We start from the raw sequence: 21,893 nt of genomic DNA, 5'->3' as shown, positions 1-21,893 counted from the left end.
AAATCAAAGTTTATTTGTCACGTGCACCGAATACAACAGGTGTAAACCTTACAGTGAAATGCTTACTTACAGGCGCTAACCAATGGTGGCAAAAAAAGGTGTGTGTGTGTGTGTAGGTAAGTAAAGAAAGAAAACAACAGTAGAAAGACATTTGAAAAAAAGAGTAGCAAGTCTTTACACAGACACCTGTTAGTCAGGCTTATTGAGGTAGTATGTACATGTCGGTATCGTTAAAGTGACTATGCACATATGATGAACAGAGTAGCAGAAGCATAAAAAGAGGGGTTGGCGGGTGGTGGGACACAATACAGATAGCCCGGTTAGCCAGTGTTGCTTGCCTCGAAGCGAGCATAGAAGTGATTTAGCTCGTCTGGTAGGCTCGTGTCACTAGGCAGCTCGCGTCACTGTGCAGCTCGCGGCTGTGCTTCCTTTTGTAGTCTGTAATAGTTTGCAAGCCCTGCCACATAAGACAAGCATCGGAGCCGGTGTAGTATGATTCAATCTTAGCCCTGTATTGACGCTTTGCCTGTTTGATGGTTCGTCGCAGGGCATAGCGGGATTTCTTGCAAGCTTCCGGGTTAGAGTCCCGCACCTTGAAAGAGGCAGCTTAACCCTTTAGCTCAGTGTGAATGTTGCCTGTAATCCATGGCTTCTGGTTGGGGTATGTACGTACAGTCACTGTGGGGATGATGTCCTCGATGAACTTATTGATAAAGCCAGTGACTGATGTGGTGTACTCCTCAATGTCATCGGAAGAATCCCGGAACATGTTCCAGTCTGTGATAGCAAAACAGTCCTGTAGTTTAGCATCTGCTTCATCTGACCACTTTTTTATAGACCGAGTCACTGGTGCTTCCTGCTTTAAATTTTACTTGTAAGCAGGAATCAGGAGGATAGAGTTGTGGTCGGATTTACCAAATGGAGGGCGAGGGAGAGCTTTGTACGCGTCTCTGTGTGTGGAGTACAGGTGATCTAGAATTTTTTCCCTATCGCTGTCCTGATATCCAGAAGCTCTTTGTCTAATCCGAGGTGAGTGATCGCTGTCCTGATATCCAGAAGCTCTTTGTCTAGTCCGAGGTAGTGATCGCTGTCCTGATATCCAGAAGCTCTTTGTCTAATCCGAGGTGAGTGATCGCTGTCCTGATATCCAGAAGCTCTTTGTCTAATCCGAGGTGAGTGATCGCTGTCCTGATATCCAGAACCTCTTTGTCTAATCCGAGGTGAGTGATCTCTGTCCTGATATCCAGAAGCTCTTTGTCTAATCCGAGGTGAGTGATCGCTGTCCTGATATCCAGAAGCTCTTTGTCTAATCCGAGATGAGTGATCGCTGTCCTGATATCTAGAAGCTCTTTGTCTAATCCGAGGTAGTGATCGCTGTCCTGATATCTAGAAGCTCTTTTCTGACGTAAAATACGGTTGCAGAAACATTATGTACAAAGAACTTACAAATATCGCGAAAAACCCCACATAATAACACAATTGGTTAGGAGACTAAACTGGTGGCCATCTCCTCCGGTGCCATCTTGGAAATCGGGTACTAACCCTGTGTAGGGACTGGGATAGATCGGGTACTAACCCTGGGTGCTGCGTGCCCTGTTAATTTGTCTAAATATATAAAAAATGAAAGTATATCATAAAACTAAATCAAGCCGACTAAGCAAAGCCTAATGAAATGTATGTTAAACATATGACAGCAGTGTCTGTTCTAGATGCCGCCGTCCTCTCGCCATACCCTGTAGTCCCTCCACCCCATCCAGCTGGGTCAGTAGCTGGTTGACCACCCGGTCAGTGACCCCGGTGTTGTCGTGACCCCTCCTGGGTGCCAAGGAGTCAAACTCATCAAAGAACAGGATGCAGGGCTTAGCAGCCTGGGCTCTGCAGGGGAACAGAAACACATAGTATAGGTTAACACTACACCAGCACCGTTTGTGGCTATGGTTACACTATTGTGTAGCAAAGTGCACACACCTCTGGAAGACGTCTCTGATAGCCTGCTCACTGGCTCCAATGTACTTGCTGAGGAGTTCGGGACCCTGAAAACAGTATTAAAAACACACTCATATGCGACTCAATGAAACCATGCAACAATAAGTTCCCAGTGTAAACGCTCACCATGTATTCTTGTATTAGAACGTATTTCAATCAATCAAATGTATTTCTAAAGCCCTTTTTATATCAGCAGATCTCTCAAAGTGCTGTACAGAAACCCGGCCTTTAAGCATTTATATATCTAGTCACCGATACTGGGGCAGTGAACACAAATGGCACCCTATTCACTACATTTTGCACTACTACCCTATGGTCCCTGGTCAAAAGTAGTGCACTATATAGGCAATAGGGTGCGATTTGAGACGGGTCCTGGTACATTTCAAACCCACCTTGATACTGATGAAGTTCATCCCACTCTCCTTGGCCACGGCACCAGCCAGCAGGGTTTTCCCAGTGCCTGGAGCGCCGTACAGCAGAAGTCCTGAGCGCTGCCGGATGGGAAGGCTGGAGAAGAGCACCGGATACTGGAACATACAAAGACTGACATGAGTGGGAGATGGGCGACTATCCAATAACACACCAAGTACCTCATATCAAATTCTATAGGCGAACAGCTCCACCAAAGCTCTGAGACAAGGTTCTACAGCAGCACCAATTAATGGATTCATCAAACCTGTCCTGTATACTGTATAACCTGGGTAAGTAATTGAGAAACATTTTTGTGGTACAATAACAACCTGGTCTTCCTGTGAGATTTGTACTGACCTGATCCCAGATCATAGTCACGCTCACTATAGGAGTTAGCAAGACAACACACACAGATCTGGGACCAGGCTAGAGATATTCACCTTGGCCGGTAGCAGGATGGTGTCCATGAGTAACTGGCGTACTTGATGCAGTCCCCCTACCCTCTCAAGGCCTGCACCACTGGGGCTCTGCAGCTGAGCCCCCCACAGAGTGGGAGGGGTGAAGCCCTTCAGAGCCTGCACAAAATCCCTCCACGACAGACACACTCCTGGGACGAGGAGAAGACACAGACAGAGTATACAACGTTACAATAAGGACTGATTCTCATTTCAATGGACAACCAAGTACAGTACTCTATTACTGTAGTCATTGCATGTGATAACCATGTGTTGTTCATTTTGTCTTAGTGGTTTGTGATTGAAGTTGGGAGATGTGTGTTATGGTTTTGGTGTGACTGAAATATCTATAGTTTTTTAGTTTACTAATTCAAGGTCATTTTTAGGAATCGGAAGGATGCCACAAACAGAGAATTTTATATTTGGACCAAAAGCTAGTAGGATAGATAGATTGGGTACTAACCCTGGGTGCTGTGTCCCCTGTGTAGGGAATGGGATAGATAGGGTACTAACCCTGGGAGCTGTGTCCCCTGTGTAGGGAATGGGATTGATAGGGTACTAACCCTGGGCGTTGTGTCCCCTGTGTAGAGATTGGGATATATTTTTATTTATTTATTTTACCAGGCAAGTTGACTGAGAACACATTCTCATTTACAGCAATGACCTGGGGAATAGTTACAGGGGAGAGGAGGGGGATGCATGAGCCAATTGTAAGCTGGGGATGATTAGGGACAGCTTGGGAATTTAGCCAGGACACCAGGGTTAACACCCCTACTCTTACGATAAGTGCCATGGGATCTTTCATGACCTCAGAGAGTCAGGACACCCGTTTAATATCCCATCCGAAAGACGGCACCCTACACAGGGCAATGTCCCCAGTCACTGCCCTGAGGCATCCCCTGTGTAGGGACTGGAATAGATAGGTTACTAACCCTGGGTGCTGCGTGCCCTGTGTAGGGACTGGAATAGATAGGTTACCAACCCTGGGTGCTGCGTGCCCTGTGTAGGGACTGGAATAGATAGGTTACTAACCCTGGGTGCTGCGTGCCCTGTGTAGGGACTGGAATAGATAGGTTACTAACCCTGGGTGCTGTGTCCCCTGTGTAGGGACTGGAATAGATAGGTTACCAACCCTGGGTGCTGCGTGCCCTGTGTAGGGACTGGAATAGATAGGTTACCAACCCTGGGTGCTGCGTGCCCTGTGTAGGGACTGGAATAGATAGGTTACCAACCCTGGGTGCTGCGTGCCCTGTGTAGGGCGTTGGCATGGATGGCCCTCTCTAGCAGCAGGGCCAGGTCACGGGGCAGGTAGCCCTCTGTTTCCTTGGCAATAATCCCCAGGTCGAGCGTGTGTAGGGTCTCCTTGGATACAGCAGTCTTACTGAGGATCAGACAGCGCAGGATCTCTCCTCTCTGGGCCTGACAAGCAGACAACACAGTCACAATACATATCAAATCTAATCTCATTTTACTTGTCACATTCTTCATAAACATCAGGTGTTGACTAACAGTGAAATGCTTACTTACAGGTCCTTTTCCAGAAAATATCAAAAATAAAAATGGTACGCTGACAGATGGTCCACATTGACTGTTTACAGATGGTCCACATTGACTGTTTACAGATGGTCCACATTGACTGTTTACAGATGGTCCACATTAACCGTCTGGCAGAATTATTATCACAAAGGTCAAGATGACGCCTTTGCAAAAATTACTCGACAGTCACAAAGCGAGACATAACTATGTAATACACATTATTATAAAGATACATGTAGCAACAAAGACGCTGTCCATGTAGCAACAAAGACACTGTCCATGTAGCAACAAAGACACTGTCCACGTAGCAACAAAGACACTGTCCATGTAGCAACAAAGACACTGTCCTGTCCATGTAGCAACAAAGACACTGTCCTGTCCATGTAGCAACAAAGACACTGTCCTGTCCATGTAGCAACAAAGACACTGTCCATGTAGCAACAAAGACACTGTCCACGTAGCAACAAAGACACTGTCCATGTAGCAACAAAGACACTGTCCACGTAGCAACAAAGACACTGTCCTGTCCACGTAGCAACAAAGACACTGTCCATGTAGCAACAAAGACACTGTCCTGTCCATGTAGCAACAAAGACACTGTCCTGTCCATGTAGCAACAAAGACACTGTCCACGTAGCAACAAAGACACTGTCCTGTCCATGTAGCAACAAAGACACTGTCCTGTCCACGTAGCAACAAAGACACTGTCCACGTAGCAACAAAGACACTGTCCTGTCCACGTAGCAACAAAGACACTGTCCTGTCCACGTAGCAACAAATACACTGTCCTGTCCACGTAGCAACAAAGACACTGTCCACGTAGCAACAAAGACACTGTCCACGTAGCAACAAAGACACTGTCCTGTCCATGTAGCAACAAAGACACTGTCCTGTCCATGTAGCAACAAAGACACTGTCCTGTCCATGTAGCAACAAAGACACTGTCCATGTAGCAACAAAGACACTGTCCATGTAGCAACAAAGACACTGTCCTGTCCATGTAGCAACAAAGACACTGTCCTGTCCATGTAGCAACAAAGACACTGTCCTGTCCATGTAGCAACAAAGACACTGTCCTGTCCACGTAGCAACAAAGACACTGTCCTGTCCACGTAGCAACAAAGACACTGTCCTGTCCATGTAGCAACAAAGACACTGTCCTGTCCACGTAGCAACAAAGACACTGTCCACGTAGCAACAAAGACACTGTCCTGTCCATGTAGCAACAAAGACACTGTCCTGTCCACGTAGCAACAAAGACACTGTCCTGTCCATGTAGCAACAAAGACACTGTCCTGTCCATGTAGCAACAAATACACTGTCCTGTCCATGTAGCGACAAAGACACTGTCCTGTCCATGTAGAAACAAATACACTGTCCTGTCCATGTAGCAACAAAGACACTGTCCTGTCCATGTAGCAACAAATACACTGTCCTGTCCATGTAGCAACAAAGACACTGTCCACGTAGCAACAAATACACTGTCCACGTAGCAACAAATACACTGTCCTGTCCACGTAGCAACAAATACACTGTCCTGTCCACGTAGCAACAAAGACACTGTCCTGTCCATGTAGCAACAGAGACACTGTCCACGTAGCAACAAATACACTGTCCTGTCCACGTAGCAACAAATACACTGTCCTGTCCACTTAGCAACAAAGACACTGTCCACGTAGCAACAAATACACTGTCCTGTCCACGTAGCAACAAATACACTGTCCTGTCCATGTAAATCAAATCAAATCAAATTTTATTTGTCACATACACATGGTTAGCAGATGTTAATGCGAGTGTAGCGAAATGCTTGTGCTTCTAGTTCCGACAATGCAGTAATAACCAACAAGTAATCTAACTAACAATTCCAAAACTACTGTCTTGTACACAGTGTGAGGGGATAAAGAATATGTACATAAGGATATATGAATGAGTGATGGTACAGAGCAGCATAGGCAGATACAGTAGATTGTATCGAGTACAGTATATACATATGAGATGAGTATGTAAACAAAGTGGCATAGTTAAAGTGGCTAGTGATACATGTATTACATAAGGATACAGTCGATGATATAGAGTACAGTATATACGTATGCCTATGAGATGAATAATGTAGGGTGAGTAACATTATATAAGGTAGCATTGGTTAAAGTGGCTAGTGATATATTTACATCATTTCCCATCAATTCCCATTATTAAAGTGGCTGGAGTTGAGTCAGTGTCAGTGTGTTGGCAGCAGCCACTCAATGTTAGTGGTGGCTGTTTAACAGTCTGATAGCCTTGAGATAGAAGCTGTTTTTCAGTCTCTCGGTCCCAGCTTTGATGCACCTGTACTGACCTCGCCTTCTGGATGATAGCGGGGTGAACAGGCAGTGGCTCGGGTGGTTGATGTCCTTGATGATCTTTATGGCCTTCCTGTGACATCGGGTGGTGTATGTGTCCTGGAGGGCAGGTAGTTTGCCCCCGGTGATGCGTTGTGCAGACCTCACTACCCTCTGGAGAGCCTTACGGTTGAGGGCGGAGCAGTTGCCGTACCAGGCGGTGATACAGCCCGCCAGGATGCTCTCGATTGTGCATCTGTAGAAGTTTGTGAGTGCTTTTGGTGACAAGCCAAATTTCTTCAGCCTCCTGAGGTTGAAGAGGCGCTGCTGCGCCTTCTTCACAATGCTGTCTGTGTGAGTGGACCAATTCAGTTTGTCTGTGATGTGTATGCCGAGGAACTTAAAACTTGCTACCCTCTCCACTACTGTTCCATCGATGTGGATAGGGGGGTGTTCCCTCTGCTGTTTCCTGAAGTCCACAATCATCTCCTTAGTTTTGTTGACGTTGAGTGTGAGGTTATTTTCCTGACACCACACTCCGAGGGCCCTCACCTCCTCCCTGTAGGCCGTCTCGTCGTTGTTGGTAATCAAGCCTACCACTGTTGTGTCGTCCGCAAACTTGATGATTGAGTTGGAGGCGTGCGTGGCCACGCAGTCGTGGGTGAACAGGGAGTACAGGAGAGGGCTCAGAACGCACCCTTGTGGGGCCCCAGTGTTGAGGATCAGCGGGGAGGAGATGTTGTTGCCTACCCTCACCACCTGGGGGCGGCCCGTCAGGAAGTCCAGTACCCAGTTGCACAGGGCGGGGTCGAGACCCAGGGTCTCGAGCTTGATGACGAGCTTGGAGGGTACTATGGTGTTGAATGCCGAACTGTAGTCAATGAACAGCATTCTCACATAGGTATTCCTCTTGTCCAGATGGGTTAGGGCAGTGTGCAGTGTGGTTGAGATGGCATCGTCTGTGGACCTATTTGGGCGGTAAGCAAATTGGAGTGGGTCTAGGGTGTCAGGTAGGGTGGAGGTGATATGGTCCTTGACTAGTCTCTCAAAGCACTTCATGATGACGGAAGTGAGTGCTACGGGGCGGTAGTCGTTTAGCTCAGTTACCTTAGCTTTCTTGGGAACAGGAACAATGGTGGCCCTCTTGAAGCATGTGGGAACAGCAGACTGGTATAGGGATTGATTGAATATGTCCGTAAACACACCGGCCAGCTGGTCTGCGCATGCTCTGAGGGCGCGGCTGGGGATGCCGTCTGGGCCTGCAGCCTTGCGAGGGTTAACACGTTTAAATGTCTTACTCACCTCGGCTGCAGTGAAGGAGAGACCGCAAGTTTTCGTTGCAGGCCGTGTCAGTGGCACTGTATTGTCCTCAAAGCGGGCAAAAAAGTTATTTAGTCTGCCTGGGAGCAGGACATCCTGGTCCGTGACTGGGCTGGATTTCTTCCTGTAGTCCGTGATTGACTGTAGACCCTGCCACATGCCTCTTGTGTCTGAGCCGTTGAATTGAGATTCTACTTTGTCTCTGTACTGACGCTTAGCTTGTTTGATAGCCTTGCGGAGGGAATAGCTGCACTGTTTGTATTCGGTCATGTTACCAGACACCTTGCCCTGATTAAAAGCAGTGGTTCGCGCTTTCAGTTTCACACGAATGCTGCCATCAATCCACGGTTTCTGGTTAGGGAATGTTTTAATCGTTGCTATGGGAACGACATCTTCAACGCACGTTCTAATGAACTCGCACACCGAATCAGCGTATTCGTCAATGTTGTTGTCTGACGCAATACGAAACATGTCCCAGTCCACGTGATGGAAGCAGTCTTGGAGTGTGGAGTCAGTTTGGTCGGACCAGCGTTGGACAGACCTCAGCGTGGGAGCCTCTTGTTTTAGTTTCTGTCTGTAGGCAGGGATCAACAAAATGGAGTCATGGTCAGCTTTTCCTGTGCTCTGCCTTACAAACAGGACAACGGAGTGGATCCCATGCAGCGACCCAAAAAAACGACTCCGAAAAAGAGGGAAACGAGGCGGTCTTCTGGTCAGACTCCGGAGACGGGCACATCGTGCACCATTCCCTAGCATTCTTCTTGCCAATGTCCAGTCTCTTGACAACAAGGTTGATGAAATCCGAGCAAGGGTAGCATTCCAGAGGGACATCAGAGACTGTAACGTTCTTTGCTTCACGGAAACGTGGCTTACTGGAGAGACGCTATCCGAAGCGGTGCAGCCAACAGGTTTCTCCACGCATCGCGCAGACAGGAAAAAACATCTTTCTGGTAAAAAGAGGGGCGGGGGCGTATGCCTTATGACTAACGTGACATGGTGTGATGAAAGAAACATACAGGAACTCAAATCCTTCTGTTCACCTGATTTAGAATTCCTCACAATCAAATGTAGACCGCATTATCTACCAAGAGAATTCTCTTCGATTATAATCACAGCCGTATATATCCCCCCCCAAGCAGACACATCGTTGGCTCTGAATGAACTTTACTTGACTCTTTGCAAACTGGAAACCATTTATCCGGAGGCTGCATTCATTGTAGCTGGGGATTTTAACAAGGCTAATCTGAAAACAAGACTCCCCAAATTTTATCAGCATATCGATTGCGCAACCAGGGGTGGAAAGACCTTGGATCATTGTTACTCTAACTTCCGCGACGCATATGTAGCCACAAATACACTGTCCTGTCCATGTAGCAACAAATACACTGTCCTGTCCATGTAGCAACAAATACACTGTCCTGTCCACGTAGCAACAAATACACTGTCCTGTCCACGTAGCAACAAAGACACTGTCCTGTCCATGTAGCAACAAATACACTGTCCTGTCCACGTAGCAACAAATACACTGTCCTGTCCATGTAGCAACAAAGACACTGTCCTGTCCATGTAGCAACAAAGACACTGTCCTGTCCATGTAGCAACAAATACACTGTCCTGTCCACGTAGCAACAAAGACACTGTCCTGTCCATGTAGCAACAAATACACTGTCCTGTCCACGTAGCAACAAATACACTGTCCACATAGCAACAAATACACTGTCCTGTCCACGTAGCAACAAATACACTGTCCTGTCCACGTAGCAACAAATACACTGTCCACGTAGCAACAAATACACTGTCCTGTCCACGTAGCAACAAATACACTGTCCTGTCTACGTAGCAACAAAGACACTGTCCTGTCCATGTAGCAACAGAGACACTGTCCACGTAGCAACAAATACACTGTCCTGTCCACGTAGCAACAAATACACTGTCCTGTCCACTTAGCAACAAAGACACTGTCCACGTAGCAACAAATACACTGTCCTGTCCACGTAGCAACAAATACACTGTCCTGTCCATGTAGCAACAAAGACACTGTCCATGTAGCAACAAATACACTGTCCTGTCCACGTAGCAACAAAGACACTGTCCTGTCCACATAGCAACAAAGACACTGTCCTGTCCATGTAGCAACAAAGACACTGTCCTGTCCATGTAGCAACAAATACACTGTCCTGTCCATGTAGCGACAAAGACACTGTCCTGTCCATGTAGCAACAAAGACACTGTCCTGTCCATGTAGCAACAAAGACACTGTCCTGTCCATGTAGCAACAAATACACTGTCCTGTCCATGTAGCAACAAAGACACTGTCCACGTAGCAACAAATACCCTGTCCACGTAGCAACAAATACACTGTCCTGTCCACGTAGCAACAAATACACTGTCCTGTCCACGTAGCAACAAAGACACTGTCCTGTCCATGTAGCAACAGAGACACTGTCCACGTAGCAACAAATACACTGTCCTGTCCACGTAGCAACAAATACACTGTCCTGTCCACTTAGCAACAAAGACACTGTCCACGTAGCAACAAATACACTGTCCTGTCCACGTAGCAACAAATACACTGTCCTGTCCATGTAGCCACAAATACACTGTCCTGTCCATGTAGCAACAAATACACTGTCCTGTCCATGTAGCAACAAAGACACTGTCCACGTAGCAGCAAATACACTGTCCACGTAGCAACAAATACACTGTCCTGTCCACGTAGCAACAAATACACTGTCCTGTCCACGTAGCAACAAAGACACTGTCCTGTCCATGTAGCAACAGAGACACTGTCCACGTAGCAACAAATACACTGTCCTGTCCACGTAGCAACAAATACACTGTCCTGTCCACTTAGCAACAAATACACTGTCCTGTCCACGTAGCAACAAATACACTGTCCTGTCCACGTAGCAACAAATACACTGTCCTGTCCATGTAGCAACAAAGACACTGTCCATGTAGCAACAAATACACTGTTCTGTCCACGTAGCAAAAAAGACACTGTCCTGTCCACGTAGCAACAAAGACACTGTCCTGTCCATGTAGCAACAAAGACACTGTCCTGTCCATGTAGCAACAAATACACTGTCCTGTCCATGTAGCAACAAAGACACTGTCCTGTCCATGTAGCAACAAAGACACTGTCCTGTCCATGTAGCAACAAAGACACTGTCCACGTAGCAACAAATACACTGTCCTGTCCACGTAGCAACAAATACACTGTCCTGTCCACGTAGCAACAAATACACTGTCCTGTCCATGTAGCAACAAATACACTGTCCTGTCCATGTAGCAACAAAGACACTGTCCACGTAGCAACAAATACACTGTCCTGTCCACGTAGAAACAAATACACTGTCCTGTCCATGTAGCAACAGAGACACTGTCCACATAGCAACAAAAACACTGTCCTGTCCACGTAGCAACAAATACACTGTCCTGTCCACGTAGCAACAAAGACACTGTCCACGTAGCAACAAATACACTGTCCTGTCCACGTAGCAACAAATACACTGTCCTGTCCATGTAGCAACAAAGACACTGTCCATGTAGCAACAAATACACTGTCCTGTCCACATAGCAACAAAGACACTGTCCTGTCCACGTAGCAACAAAGACACTGTCCTGTCCACGTAGCAACAAAGACACTGTCCTGTCTATGTAGCAACAAAGACACTGTCCTGTCCATGTAGCAACAAATACACTGTCCTGTCCATGTAGCAACAAAGACACTGTCCTGTCCATGTAGCAACAAAGACACTGTCCTGTCCATGTAGCAACAAAGACACTGTCCACGTAGCAACAAATACACTGTCCTGTCCACGTAGCAACAAAGACACTGTCCACGTAGCAACAAATACACTGTCCTGTCCATGTAGCAACAAATACACTGTCCTGTCCATGTAGCAACAGAGACACTGTCCACGTAGCAACAAATACACTGTTCTGTCCACGTAGCAAAAAAGACACTGTCCTGTCCACGTAGCAACAAAGACACTGTCCTGTCCATGTAGCAACAAAGACACTGTCTTGTCCATGTAGCAACAAATACACTGTCCTGTCCATGTAGCAACAAAGACACTGTCCTGTCCATGTAGCAACAAAGACACTGTCCTGTCCATGTAGCAACAAAGACACTGTCCACGTAGCAACAAATACACTGTCCTGTCCACGTAGCAACAAATACACTGTCCTGTCCACGTAGCAACAAATACACTGTCCTGTCCATGTAGCAACAAATACACTGTCCTGTCCATGTAGCAACAAAGACACTGTCCACGTAGCAACAAATACACTGTCCTGTCCACGTAGAAACAAATACACTGTCCTGTCCATGTAGCAACAGAGACACTGTCCACATAGCAACAAATACACTGTCCTGTCCACGTAGCAACAAATACACTGTCCTGTCCACGTAGCAACAAAGACACTGTCCACGTAGCAACAAATACACTGTCCTGTCCACGTAGCAACAAATACACTGTCCTGTCCATGTAGCAACAAAGACACTGTCCATGTAGCAACAAATACACTGTCCTGTCCACGTAGCAACAAAGACACTGTCCTGTCCACGTAGCAACAAAGACACTGTCCTGTCCACGTAGCAACAAAGACACTGTCCTGTCTATGTAGCAACAAAGACACTGTCCTGTCCATGTAGCAACAAATACACTGTCCTGTCCATGTAGCAACAAAGACACTGTCCTGTCCATGTAGCAACAAAGACACTGTCCTGTCCATGTAGCAACAAAGACACTGTCCACGTAGCAACAAATACACTGTCCTGTCCACGTAGCAACAAAGACACTGTCCACGTAGCAACAAATACACTGTCCTGTCCATGTAGCAACAAATACACTGTCCTGTCCATGTAGCAACAGAGACACTGTCCACGTAGCAACAAATACACTGTCCTGTCCACGTAGCAACAAAGACACTGTCCACGTAGCAACAAATACACTGTCCTGTCCACGTAGCAACAAATACACTGTCCTGTCCATGTAGCAACAAAGACACTGTCCATGTAGCAACAAATACACTGTCCTGTCCACGTAGCAACAAATACACTGTCCTGTCCATGTAGCAACAAAGACACTGTCCACGTAGCAACAAAGACACTGTCCACGTAGCAACAAATACACTGTCCTGTCCACGTAGCAACAAATACACTGTCCTGTCCATGTAGCAACAAAGACACTGTCCACGTAGCAACAAAGACACTGTCCACGTAGCAACAAATACACTGTCCACGTAGCAACAAATACACTGTCCTGTCCACGTAGCAACAAAGACACTGTCCTGTCCACGTAACAACAAATACACTGTCCTGTCCATGTAGCGACAAAGACACTGTCCTGTCCATGTAGCAACAAAGACACTGTCCACGTAGCAACAAATACACTGTCCTGTCCATGTAGCGACAAATACACTGTCGTGTCCATGTAGCAACAAAGACACTGTCCACGTAGCAACAAATACACTGTCCTGTCCACGTAGCAACAAAGACACTGTCCATGTAGCAACAAAGACACTGTCCATGTAGCAACAAAGACACTGTCCATGTAGCAACAAAGACACTGTCCATGTAGCAACAAAGACACTGTCCATGTAGCAACAGACACTGTCCTGTCCACGTAGCAACAAAGACACTGTCCATGTAGCAACAAAGACACTGTCCTGTCCATGTAGCGACAAAGACGCTGTCCATGTAGCGACAAAGACACTGTCCTGTCCATGTAGCGACAAAGACTCTGTCCTGTCCTGTCCATGTAGCGACAAAGACTCTGTCCTGTCCTGTCCATGTAGCGACAAAGACTCTGTCCTGTCCTGTCCATGTAGCGACAAAGACTCTGTCCTGTCCAGTCCATGTAGCGACAAAGACACTGTCCTGTCCATGTAGCGACAAAGACACTGTCCTGTCCATGTAGCGACAAAGACACTGTCCTGTCCATGTAGCGACAAAGACACTGTCCTGTCCATGTAGCGACAAAGACACTGTCCTGTCCATGTAGCGACAAAGACACTGTCCTGTCCATGTAGCGACAAAGACACTGTCCTGTCCATGTAGCGACAAAGACACTGTCCTGTCCATGTAGCGACAAAGACACTGTCCTGTCCATGTAGCGACAAAGACACTGTCCTGTCCATGTAGCGACAAAGACACTGTCCTGTCCATGTAGCGACAAAGACACTGTCCTGTCCATGTAGCGACAAAGACACTGTCCTGTCCATGTAGCGACAAAGACACTGTCCTGTCCATGTAGCGACAAAGACACTGTCCTGTCCATGTAGCGACAAAGACACTGTCCTGTCCATGAACGACAAAGACACTGTCCTGTCCATGAACGACAAAGACACTGTCATGTCCATGAGCGACAAAGACACTGTCATGTCCATGAGCGACAAAGACACGATCATGTCCATGTAGCGACAAAGACACTGTCCTGTCCATGAACGACAAAGACACAATCATGTCCATGAGCGACAAAGACACAATCATGTCCATGAGCGACAAAGACACTGTCATGTCCATGAGCGACAAAGACACGATCATGTCCATGTAGCGACAAAGACACTGTCCTGTCCATGAACGACAAAGACACGATCATGTCCATGAACGACAAAGACACGATCATGTCCATGAGCGACAAAGACACTGTCATGTCCATGAACGACAAAGACACTGTCCTGTCCATGAACAACAAAGACACTGTCATGTCCATGAACGACAAAGACACGATCATGTCCATGAACGACAAAGACACGATCATGTCCATGAACGACAAAGACACGATCATGTCCATGAACGACAAAGACACGATCATATCCATGAACGACAAAGACACGATCATATCCAAGAACGACAAAGACACGATCATGTCCATGAACGACAAAGACACGATCATGTCCATGAACGACAAAGACACGATCATGTCCATGAACGACAAAGACACGATCATGTCCATGAACAACAAAGACACTGTCATGTCCATGAACGACAAAGACACGATCATATCCATGAACAACAAAGACACTGTCATGTCCATGAACGACAAAGACACGATCATATCCATGAACGACAAAGACACTGTCATGTCCATGAACGACAAAGACACGATCATATCCATGAACGACAAAGACACTATCATGTCCAAGAACGACAAAGACACTATCATATCCATGAACGACAAAGACACGATCATATCCATGAACGACAAAGACACGATCATATCCAAGAACGACAAAGACACGATCATGTCCATGAACGACAAAGACACGATCATGTCCATGAACGACAAAGACACGATCATGTCCATGAACGACAAAGACACGATCATGTCCATGAACGACAAAGACACGATCATGTCCATGAACGACAAAGACACGATCATATCCATGAACGACAAAGACACGATCATGTCCAAGAACGACAAAGACACGATCATGTCCATGAACGACAAAGACACGATCATATCCATGAACGACAAAGACACGATCATATCCATGAACGACAAAGACACTATCATGTCCAAGAACGACAAAGACACTATCATATCCATGAACGACAAAGACACGATCATATCCATGAACGACAAAGACACGATCATATCCAAGAACGACAAAGACACGATCATGTCCATGAACGACAAAGACACGATCATGTCCATGAACGACAAAGACACGATCATGTCCATGAACGACAAAGACACGATCATGTCCATGAACGACAAAGACACGATCATGTCCATGAACGACAAAGACACGATCATATCCATGAACGACAAAGACACGATCATATCCATGAACGACAAAGACACTATCATGTCCAAGAACGACAAAGACACGATCATGTCCATGAACGACAAAGACACGATCATGTCCATGAACGACAAAGACACGATCATGTCCATGAACGACAAAGACACTATCATGTCCAATAAATATTAATTCAGTTACTTCTTGCTACTTTGCTGGTAAGACAAAATAGATATTTCAGAGCATTAGCAACCAGCGCAAAGTCAAGCTGGATAAATGGATGTGGTTCCCAGATCTAGGTTTAGCTTATTCTCCCCCGATGCTAACCTGAGCCATTAGAGGTAGAAATGCTAAACTGACCCAAAATCAGCACAGAGGGGCAACTTGACCCTACCCCAGTTACCTGATCAGGAGGCTGGATGTGTATGAAGCCCTGGAGGAAGTGGGAGCCCTGCACCTCCCTGAGTGACGGGTGGAGGGAATGTTCACTGTGACTGCTGACGACCAGAGACACCAGGCTGGAGCGCACCACCACGTCATGTACCATGTCCCTTAGACCTGGACAACACACACAGGGAGGGGTCACAACACACACACAGATATTAGATGTCTATGAACAAGAAACACACACACACGGACGCGTATGCGGATATGGACACACAGTATGTGTAGTATCATACTCTGGGCAATGTGCAGCCTTAGCAGAGCCTCTGGTCCGTGTTCATGTTCCGGTGAGGTCGGTGCCCCCATCACATGATCCAGGTCATCCAGCAGGACCACAGAGGGCTGTCTCCACACCGCCTGTTCAAAAACCTCTTCCAATATCTGCCTCACGGTCTCTGCTCTCTTCCCTGCAGAACATTATACAACAACACTGTATCATCATGGTCAAAAATAAACAAGTCACCACAGACACAATAAGTGAAAGGTCCAACTCCCACCTTTCAGCTTTTTGCAGTCAACCACCTCCACATGAGCATCCAGGTCCTCCATAGTTTTCCTACACAGAGCTCTGGAGAGTGCCGTCTTCCCACTTCCCTGTGAGGGAATACAAAACACACACTGGACAGTCACACCAATGCTCACAGTCCACAATCTGATTGAGTGGGTCACTACAGCTGGCAGTGGTATCCGTTTTAACCTACATATTAGCCCTTAATATCAAGATAAAACTGTTTTAACTCAATGTGATCTGACTTGGACATTCAGATCATGTCAGAATCAGTCCTGCTGATTTCTGGGAAAGATTGACAGGATGACATGAGGTCAGAGGATACCCTGGCCCCTGTGATGAGTAGGGCTCCGCCCCGGAGGCCCCGGCCGGTGGACACCAGCTCCCAGGAGAGAGGCCGTCCCATCAGGCTGTGGGAGAGGAAGTCAAACCCTGTCCTGATCAGCTCCTCCACACCACTGGGGACAGCACAAGAGGAGAACACAGGTAACATCATGGCAGGGCAGTGACACACTTTGGCAGCGCACCAGGCTGACTACATTGCAGATGCATGCCAGATCGCATTATGCCTGGATAGGGGTTTGACATGTCAACTAAGCAAATAATTTGATATGGCAGTCTGTTGCCCGACTGCGCAGTGGGATGATGTTACATTGCATCAACCAATGGTTGTGTGCCACGTCTGCAATGTAGTCGGCCTGGAACTCGACCAATATAAAAACAGCTACCATTAATCAACAATCAACCAAAAACATAAATCCTATACCGTTTGTGAGATGTTTAGTATAAAAAATCTATTTGGCTCACACAGCTATCACTTCAACAGGTTAATGTGTTCTGTAAGGAATCTGGTGGTTTACCCAAGACTGCTGAGAGAGGGTAGATCTTGATTAGGTGTCTCACCCATGGCTTTCATTGTAGACACAGTTACAGGTTCCCTGACAACCTAGACATCATGAGAAGGGGGGGGGGGGGGGGGGGGGACTCAATATTAGGAAGGTATTCTTAATGTTTTGTACACTCAGTGTATGAAGTCTGAGTTAGCAAAGCTTGTCACTAGTACCTGTATGTCTGTTTTCTGTATCACACATGGAGCCAACAGAAACAACTGGTCAGGCGCTTTACTCTCCGGCTCAGGTTCTGACTTCAACACAGTCAGAGCAAACTCCACCTTGCCTGAAGTGAGAAGATCAAGATTGTATTACATTTACAATGCACTCCATCCACTTTGGATGAGGTTGAAGAACCTGCTTCCAACCATCACAGAGTGACTTATTCCCTCTGACATTTCTTGATTTTTATTATTTGTGTGCAGTGCCTTTAGACAGTATTCATACCCATTGACTTATTCCACATTGTTGTGTTCCAGCCTGAATTAAAAATGGATATAGATTTGTTTCTCACCCATCTACACAATGACAACATGAAAACATGTTTTTAGAAATGTTTGCAAATGTATTGATAATGAAATAAAGAAATATCATATCACATTCAATTTCGCCGTGGTAACCAACTCCAGTGTAGACTTGACCTTGTGTTTTAGGTTATTGTCTTGCTGAAAGGTGAATTTGCCTCCCAGCGTCTGTTGGAAAGCAGACTGAACCAGGTTCTCCTCTAGGATTTTGCCTGTGCTTATAGCTCTATTCCGTTTCTTTTTATCCTAAAAAAAAGAAATCCCTAGTCCTTGCCGATGACAAGCAGACCCATAACATGCCACCACCATGTTTGAAAATATGAAGAGTGGCACTCAGTGATGTGTTGGATTTTCCCTGAACATATCACTTTGTAAAAAAGTACATTTATTTCTCACGTTTTTTTGCAGTATTACTTAAGTGCCTTGTTGCAAACAGGATGCATGTTTTGGATGATGTTTTATTCTGTACAGGCTTCCTTTTTTCACTCTGTCATTTAGGTTAGTACTATGGAGTAATTACAATGTTGTTGATTCATCCTCAGCTCTCATATCACAACCATTAAACTGTGTAACCATTTTAAAATCCCCATTGGCCTCATGGTGAAATCCCTGAGCAGTTTCCTTCCTCTCCGGCAACTGAGTTAGGAAGGACGCCTGTATCTTTGTAGTGACACACTATCCAAAGCCTAATTAATTACTTCACCATGCTCAAAGTGATATGCAGCATCTGATTTTTTTATTTTTACCCATCTACCAAGCGGTGCCCTTGTTTGCGAGGCATTGAAAAACCTCCATGGTCTTTGTGGTTGAATCGGTGCTTGAAATTCACTACTCGATTGATGGACCTTACAGATAATTGTATGTGTGGGATATAGAGATGAGGCAGTCATTCAAAAAAGAATGTTAACCACTATTATTGAACACAGAATGAGACCATGCAACTTATTATTTGACTTAAGCTCATTTTTACTCCTTTATTTAGGCTTTCCATCACAAAGGGGTTGAAAACTTACTGACAAGACATTTCAGCTTTAAATTTGGAATTAATTTCAAAAAGGTTCTACAAACAAAATACCACTTTGACATTATGGGGTATTGTGTGAAGATCAGTGACACATAATCTAAATTAAACAACTTAAATTCAGACTATAACACTACAAAATGTGAAAAAGGTCAAGGGGTGTGAATACTTTCTGAAAACACTGTATTTGTTTGACATTTTACTGCACAGTTAGAAGCTAGTAACACAAACATTTCACTGCAGCCGCTATAACTTCTGCTAAAGTGGGTACATGACCAATAAACTTGGATTTTATTTTTATAGTGCACTATAAAGGGGACAGGGTGCCATTTGTGATGCAACCTATATGTACCTTCAGTGGCAGGTAGGAAGATGGTGTTGGAGCGGCCGGTCAGACAGGCTAGTGGTTCGTGGCTCTGGGTGTGCAGCCAACCCAGGAAGGCAGTCTGAATCTCCACCTCACTCTCTGCTGCAGGCTAGGAGGACATCAGGGCAGGGGTCAAACAGCAACATGGAAAGTACAAGATTAGGCTGAATAGAACAGTAGAATGCATAGAATTGCGTATTCCAAATGTACCAATATGTCAAAGCTCTGGAGATATAACATGATGTAAAAATACATGTTACTCACCAGTGGTTGTAAAGGCTGCAGGTGGATACTGGTGGCTACTTTAGGAGTTGACTTGATTGGCCTGATTCTCACTGATGAGTGTGGGTTGATATGAAGACTAGTTTCCAGTGATTGTGGGATCTGAGAAAAACAACTGTATGAGGCATGGATACATATGAGCCTCAATATGAATACGTTAGGGCTGACAAACCTGTAAACCATGGGTAGAATGGGTCATTTGATTAGGCCTACATCGTGTCCAACTTGAGTTTAGACCATGGCTTCAGTACATGTACTCACCCAGACCCTTCCACTGTGGAGCTCTCCCTCTCTAGATGATCCCTGCTTCCCTTTCAGCCCCTCTGTAAGGTGACACACCACCTTGACTACAGTGGCATCCTCTTTTTCCTCCCTGTCTCTTGCCCCACCAGCACCACCTGGCTGGGGAGCACCACCAGCCCCGCCACTCTTCTTCTTTTCCATGGCCTGCTTAGCCCTCTCTCTCACCTCCTTGGGAGAGAGCACCTTGGACAGTAGGCCATACGTCACAGCTGGCTGGCCTCCATTGATATTACCTCCCATCTGCTGGCCCCAGGGCAGGATGTGGGCAACCCCATGGGTGTCACTCAGAGGGCCAGGAGACACGGGCGGTGCTCTGCACACTCTGAAGACTGAGTCACTGAGGAGGGCAGGGATGGTGGGGATGGGTGGAGTCTCTCTCACAGGGTCACAGTTCCCTGTTAGCATGTACCTGACCAGGCTCTTTATGTCTGCTATCCCGCCCCACTGCCGGGGGCTCTGGAGGGCAGCAGCATTAGGATGTTGTTCTACAGGGAGTCCAGTCCCCTGAACGCTGAACTCCTGAGAGGATCTGGAGGAGGGTGAGAGGTCAAAGTTCGGCTGTCTGTGGAGGGGCATGTTCTGATTGGATAAGGATGATCCAAAAGGAGCGCAGGAGAGGTCCTCACTTCCAGCACGGATTTTAGGAGAGACGTGTAGCTCTGTGAACTGCTCTAATCGACCGTACGGCACAGTTGGGGTGAGTGAAGCTGCAGAAGAAGAAGAGTATGAACGATAGTATGACATCAACTGCAGAGGAGGCTGGTGGGAGGAGCTATAGGAGGACTGCTCATTGTAATGGCCAGAAATTACATTCCATAAATTACAATGAGCTTGTCGTCCTCCTATAGCTCCTCCAATCAGCCTCCTCTGATCAACTGTTTCTTTGGTCATAACATAGGAGCTGGTGAGTTCATAGCTGTTAGATGTTGAGAAAATATAAAAAGTGAAAATCAGTGCTGACCGATTCTGATGTAGATGACTGTTCTCTGGTCCACCCACACGGGAAACACTGCATCAGGAAACACCACTCTAATCTGATCCAGGAGCTGCTGCTCCAGCTCTGCACTGTGGAGCTCCTGAGGACAAGACATGGTTAAATATTTGCCCATCCCAGACTGTACATTTACGAACCATATTGACAGTTGCTCTTCAATGTTGAATTTGCTTTGACAGCAAAGGATCAAAAATAGCCTGAGTAGCTTCTGTTGCATGACAACGACAAAGGAGTTGAATGAAGAATAAACCCACAGGCAACACTCCCAGGTTATACTAAAACCATACGGTACTAAATGTTTCTGATGGGTGAGCTTGCCTATTGCACAATACTGTACAAAGACCTCTCTATAGGTTCTCACCAGGATTTCCCAGTCGTCAGAGGAGAGTGGCTCCACAAACACCTGCTGTACAGACAGGACCTGCTGGCACAACCTCAAGAAGCCCTGAAACCATCCAACATGAGTTAGTAATCAGGAAAAGTGGGGTTATCAAGGCATGATGGGTTTGGGGAATGGGCAAGAGAATTAGTGAATGGGACATCATTACCTGCTCTCCATCTCTGAGTCCAAGCTTCTCTCCCAGTTGCCTGCTCAGCGCTACTTTATGGTCCTCCTGGTTGGCAGGGCTTCTGCTTCTGGTCCAGCTGAGGAACACACGGGCATCATGACCCCAGGACAGCTCCAGGGCCTGGTTCTTTATAACACAGAAGATAGCTAATTGCATAAAAAAACGTTGGGAAAATGTCATACTACAGATCAGACCAGAAGAAATGGCATG

At 46.3% G+C, this 21,893-nt stretch overlaps 1 protein-coding gene across 4 annotated transcripts in view; it reads right to left on the bottom strand.

Annotated features, from left to right (window-relative positions):
• pex1 (peroxisomal biogenesis factor 1) overlaps nt 1-21,893 on the bottom strand; it is a 29,575-nt gene that overhangs the window by 7,206 nt on the left and 476 nt on the right. For 2 of the 4 annotated variants that reach the window (XR_005041296.2, XM_036970970.2), the window contains exons 2-18: nt 21,663-21,809; nt 21,476-21,559; nt 21,082-21,196; nt 20,079-20,827; nt 19,800-19,919; nt 19,521-19,644; nt 17,797-17,909; nt 17,594-17,679; nt 17,059-17,191; nt 16,723-16,819; nt 16,462-16,632; nt 16,185-16,339; nt 4,085-4,271; nt 2,838-3,004; nt 2,379-2,513; nt 1,969-2,033; nt 1,733-1,875 (exon numbers count right to left, since the gene is read on the bottom strand). Coding sequence is in view for 3 of the 4 variants with exons in the window: in XM_036970970.2 (XP_036826865.2) it covers nt 1,733-1,875; nt 1,969-2,033; nt 2,379-2,513; nt 2,838-3,004; nt 4,085-4,271; nt 16,185-16,339; nt 16,462-16,632; nt 16,723-16,819; nt 17,059-17,191; nt 17,594-17,679; nt 17,797-17,909; nt 19,521-19,644; nt 19,800-19,919; nt 20,079-20,827; nt 21,082-21,196; nt 21,476-21,559; nt 21,663-21,809 (2,791 nt within the window). In the remaining variant the exon portion in view is untranslated. Of the gene's footprint in view, nt 1-1,732; nt 1,876-1,968; nt 2,034-2,378; nt 2,514-2,837; nt 3,005-3,415; nt 3,441-4,084; nt 4,272-16,184; nt 16,340-16,461; nt 16,633-16,722; nt 16,820-17,058; nt 17,192-17,593; nt 17,680-17,796; nt 17,910-19,520; nt 19,645-19,799; nt 19,920-20,078; nt 20,828-21,081; nt 21,197-21,475; nt 21,560-21,662; nt 21,830-21,893 lie in introns of all 4 variants that reach the window. The other 2 variants (XM_090227665.1, XM_090227666.1) reach the window with 2 other exon arrangements.

The sequence above is a fragment of the Oncorhynchus mykiss genome, chromosome 30, assembly GCF_057628025.1.
Source record: "Oncorhynchus mykiss isolate SJ-2025 chromosome 30, ASM5762802v1, whole genome shotgun sequence".
Taxonomy (NCBI): Eukaryota; Metazoa; Chordata; class Actinopteri; order Salmoniformes; family Salmonidae; genus Oncorhynchus; species Oncorhynchus mykiss.
Note: the sequence above shows the minus strand (reverse complement) of the source record. Positions and strands in the feature narration are given on the sequence as shown.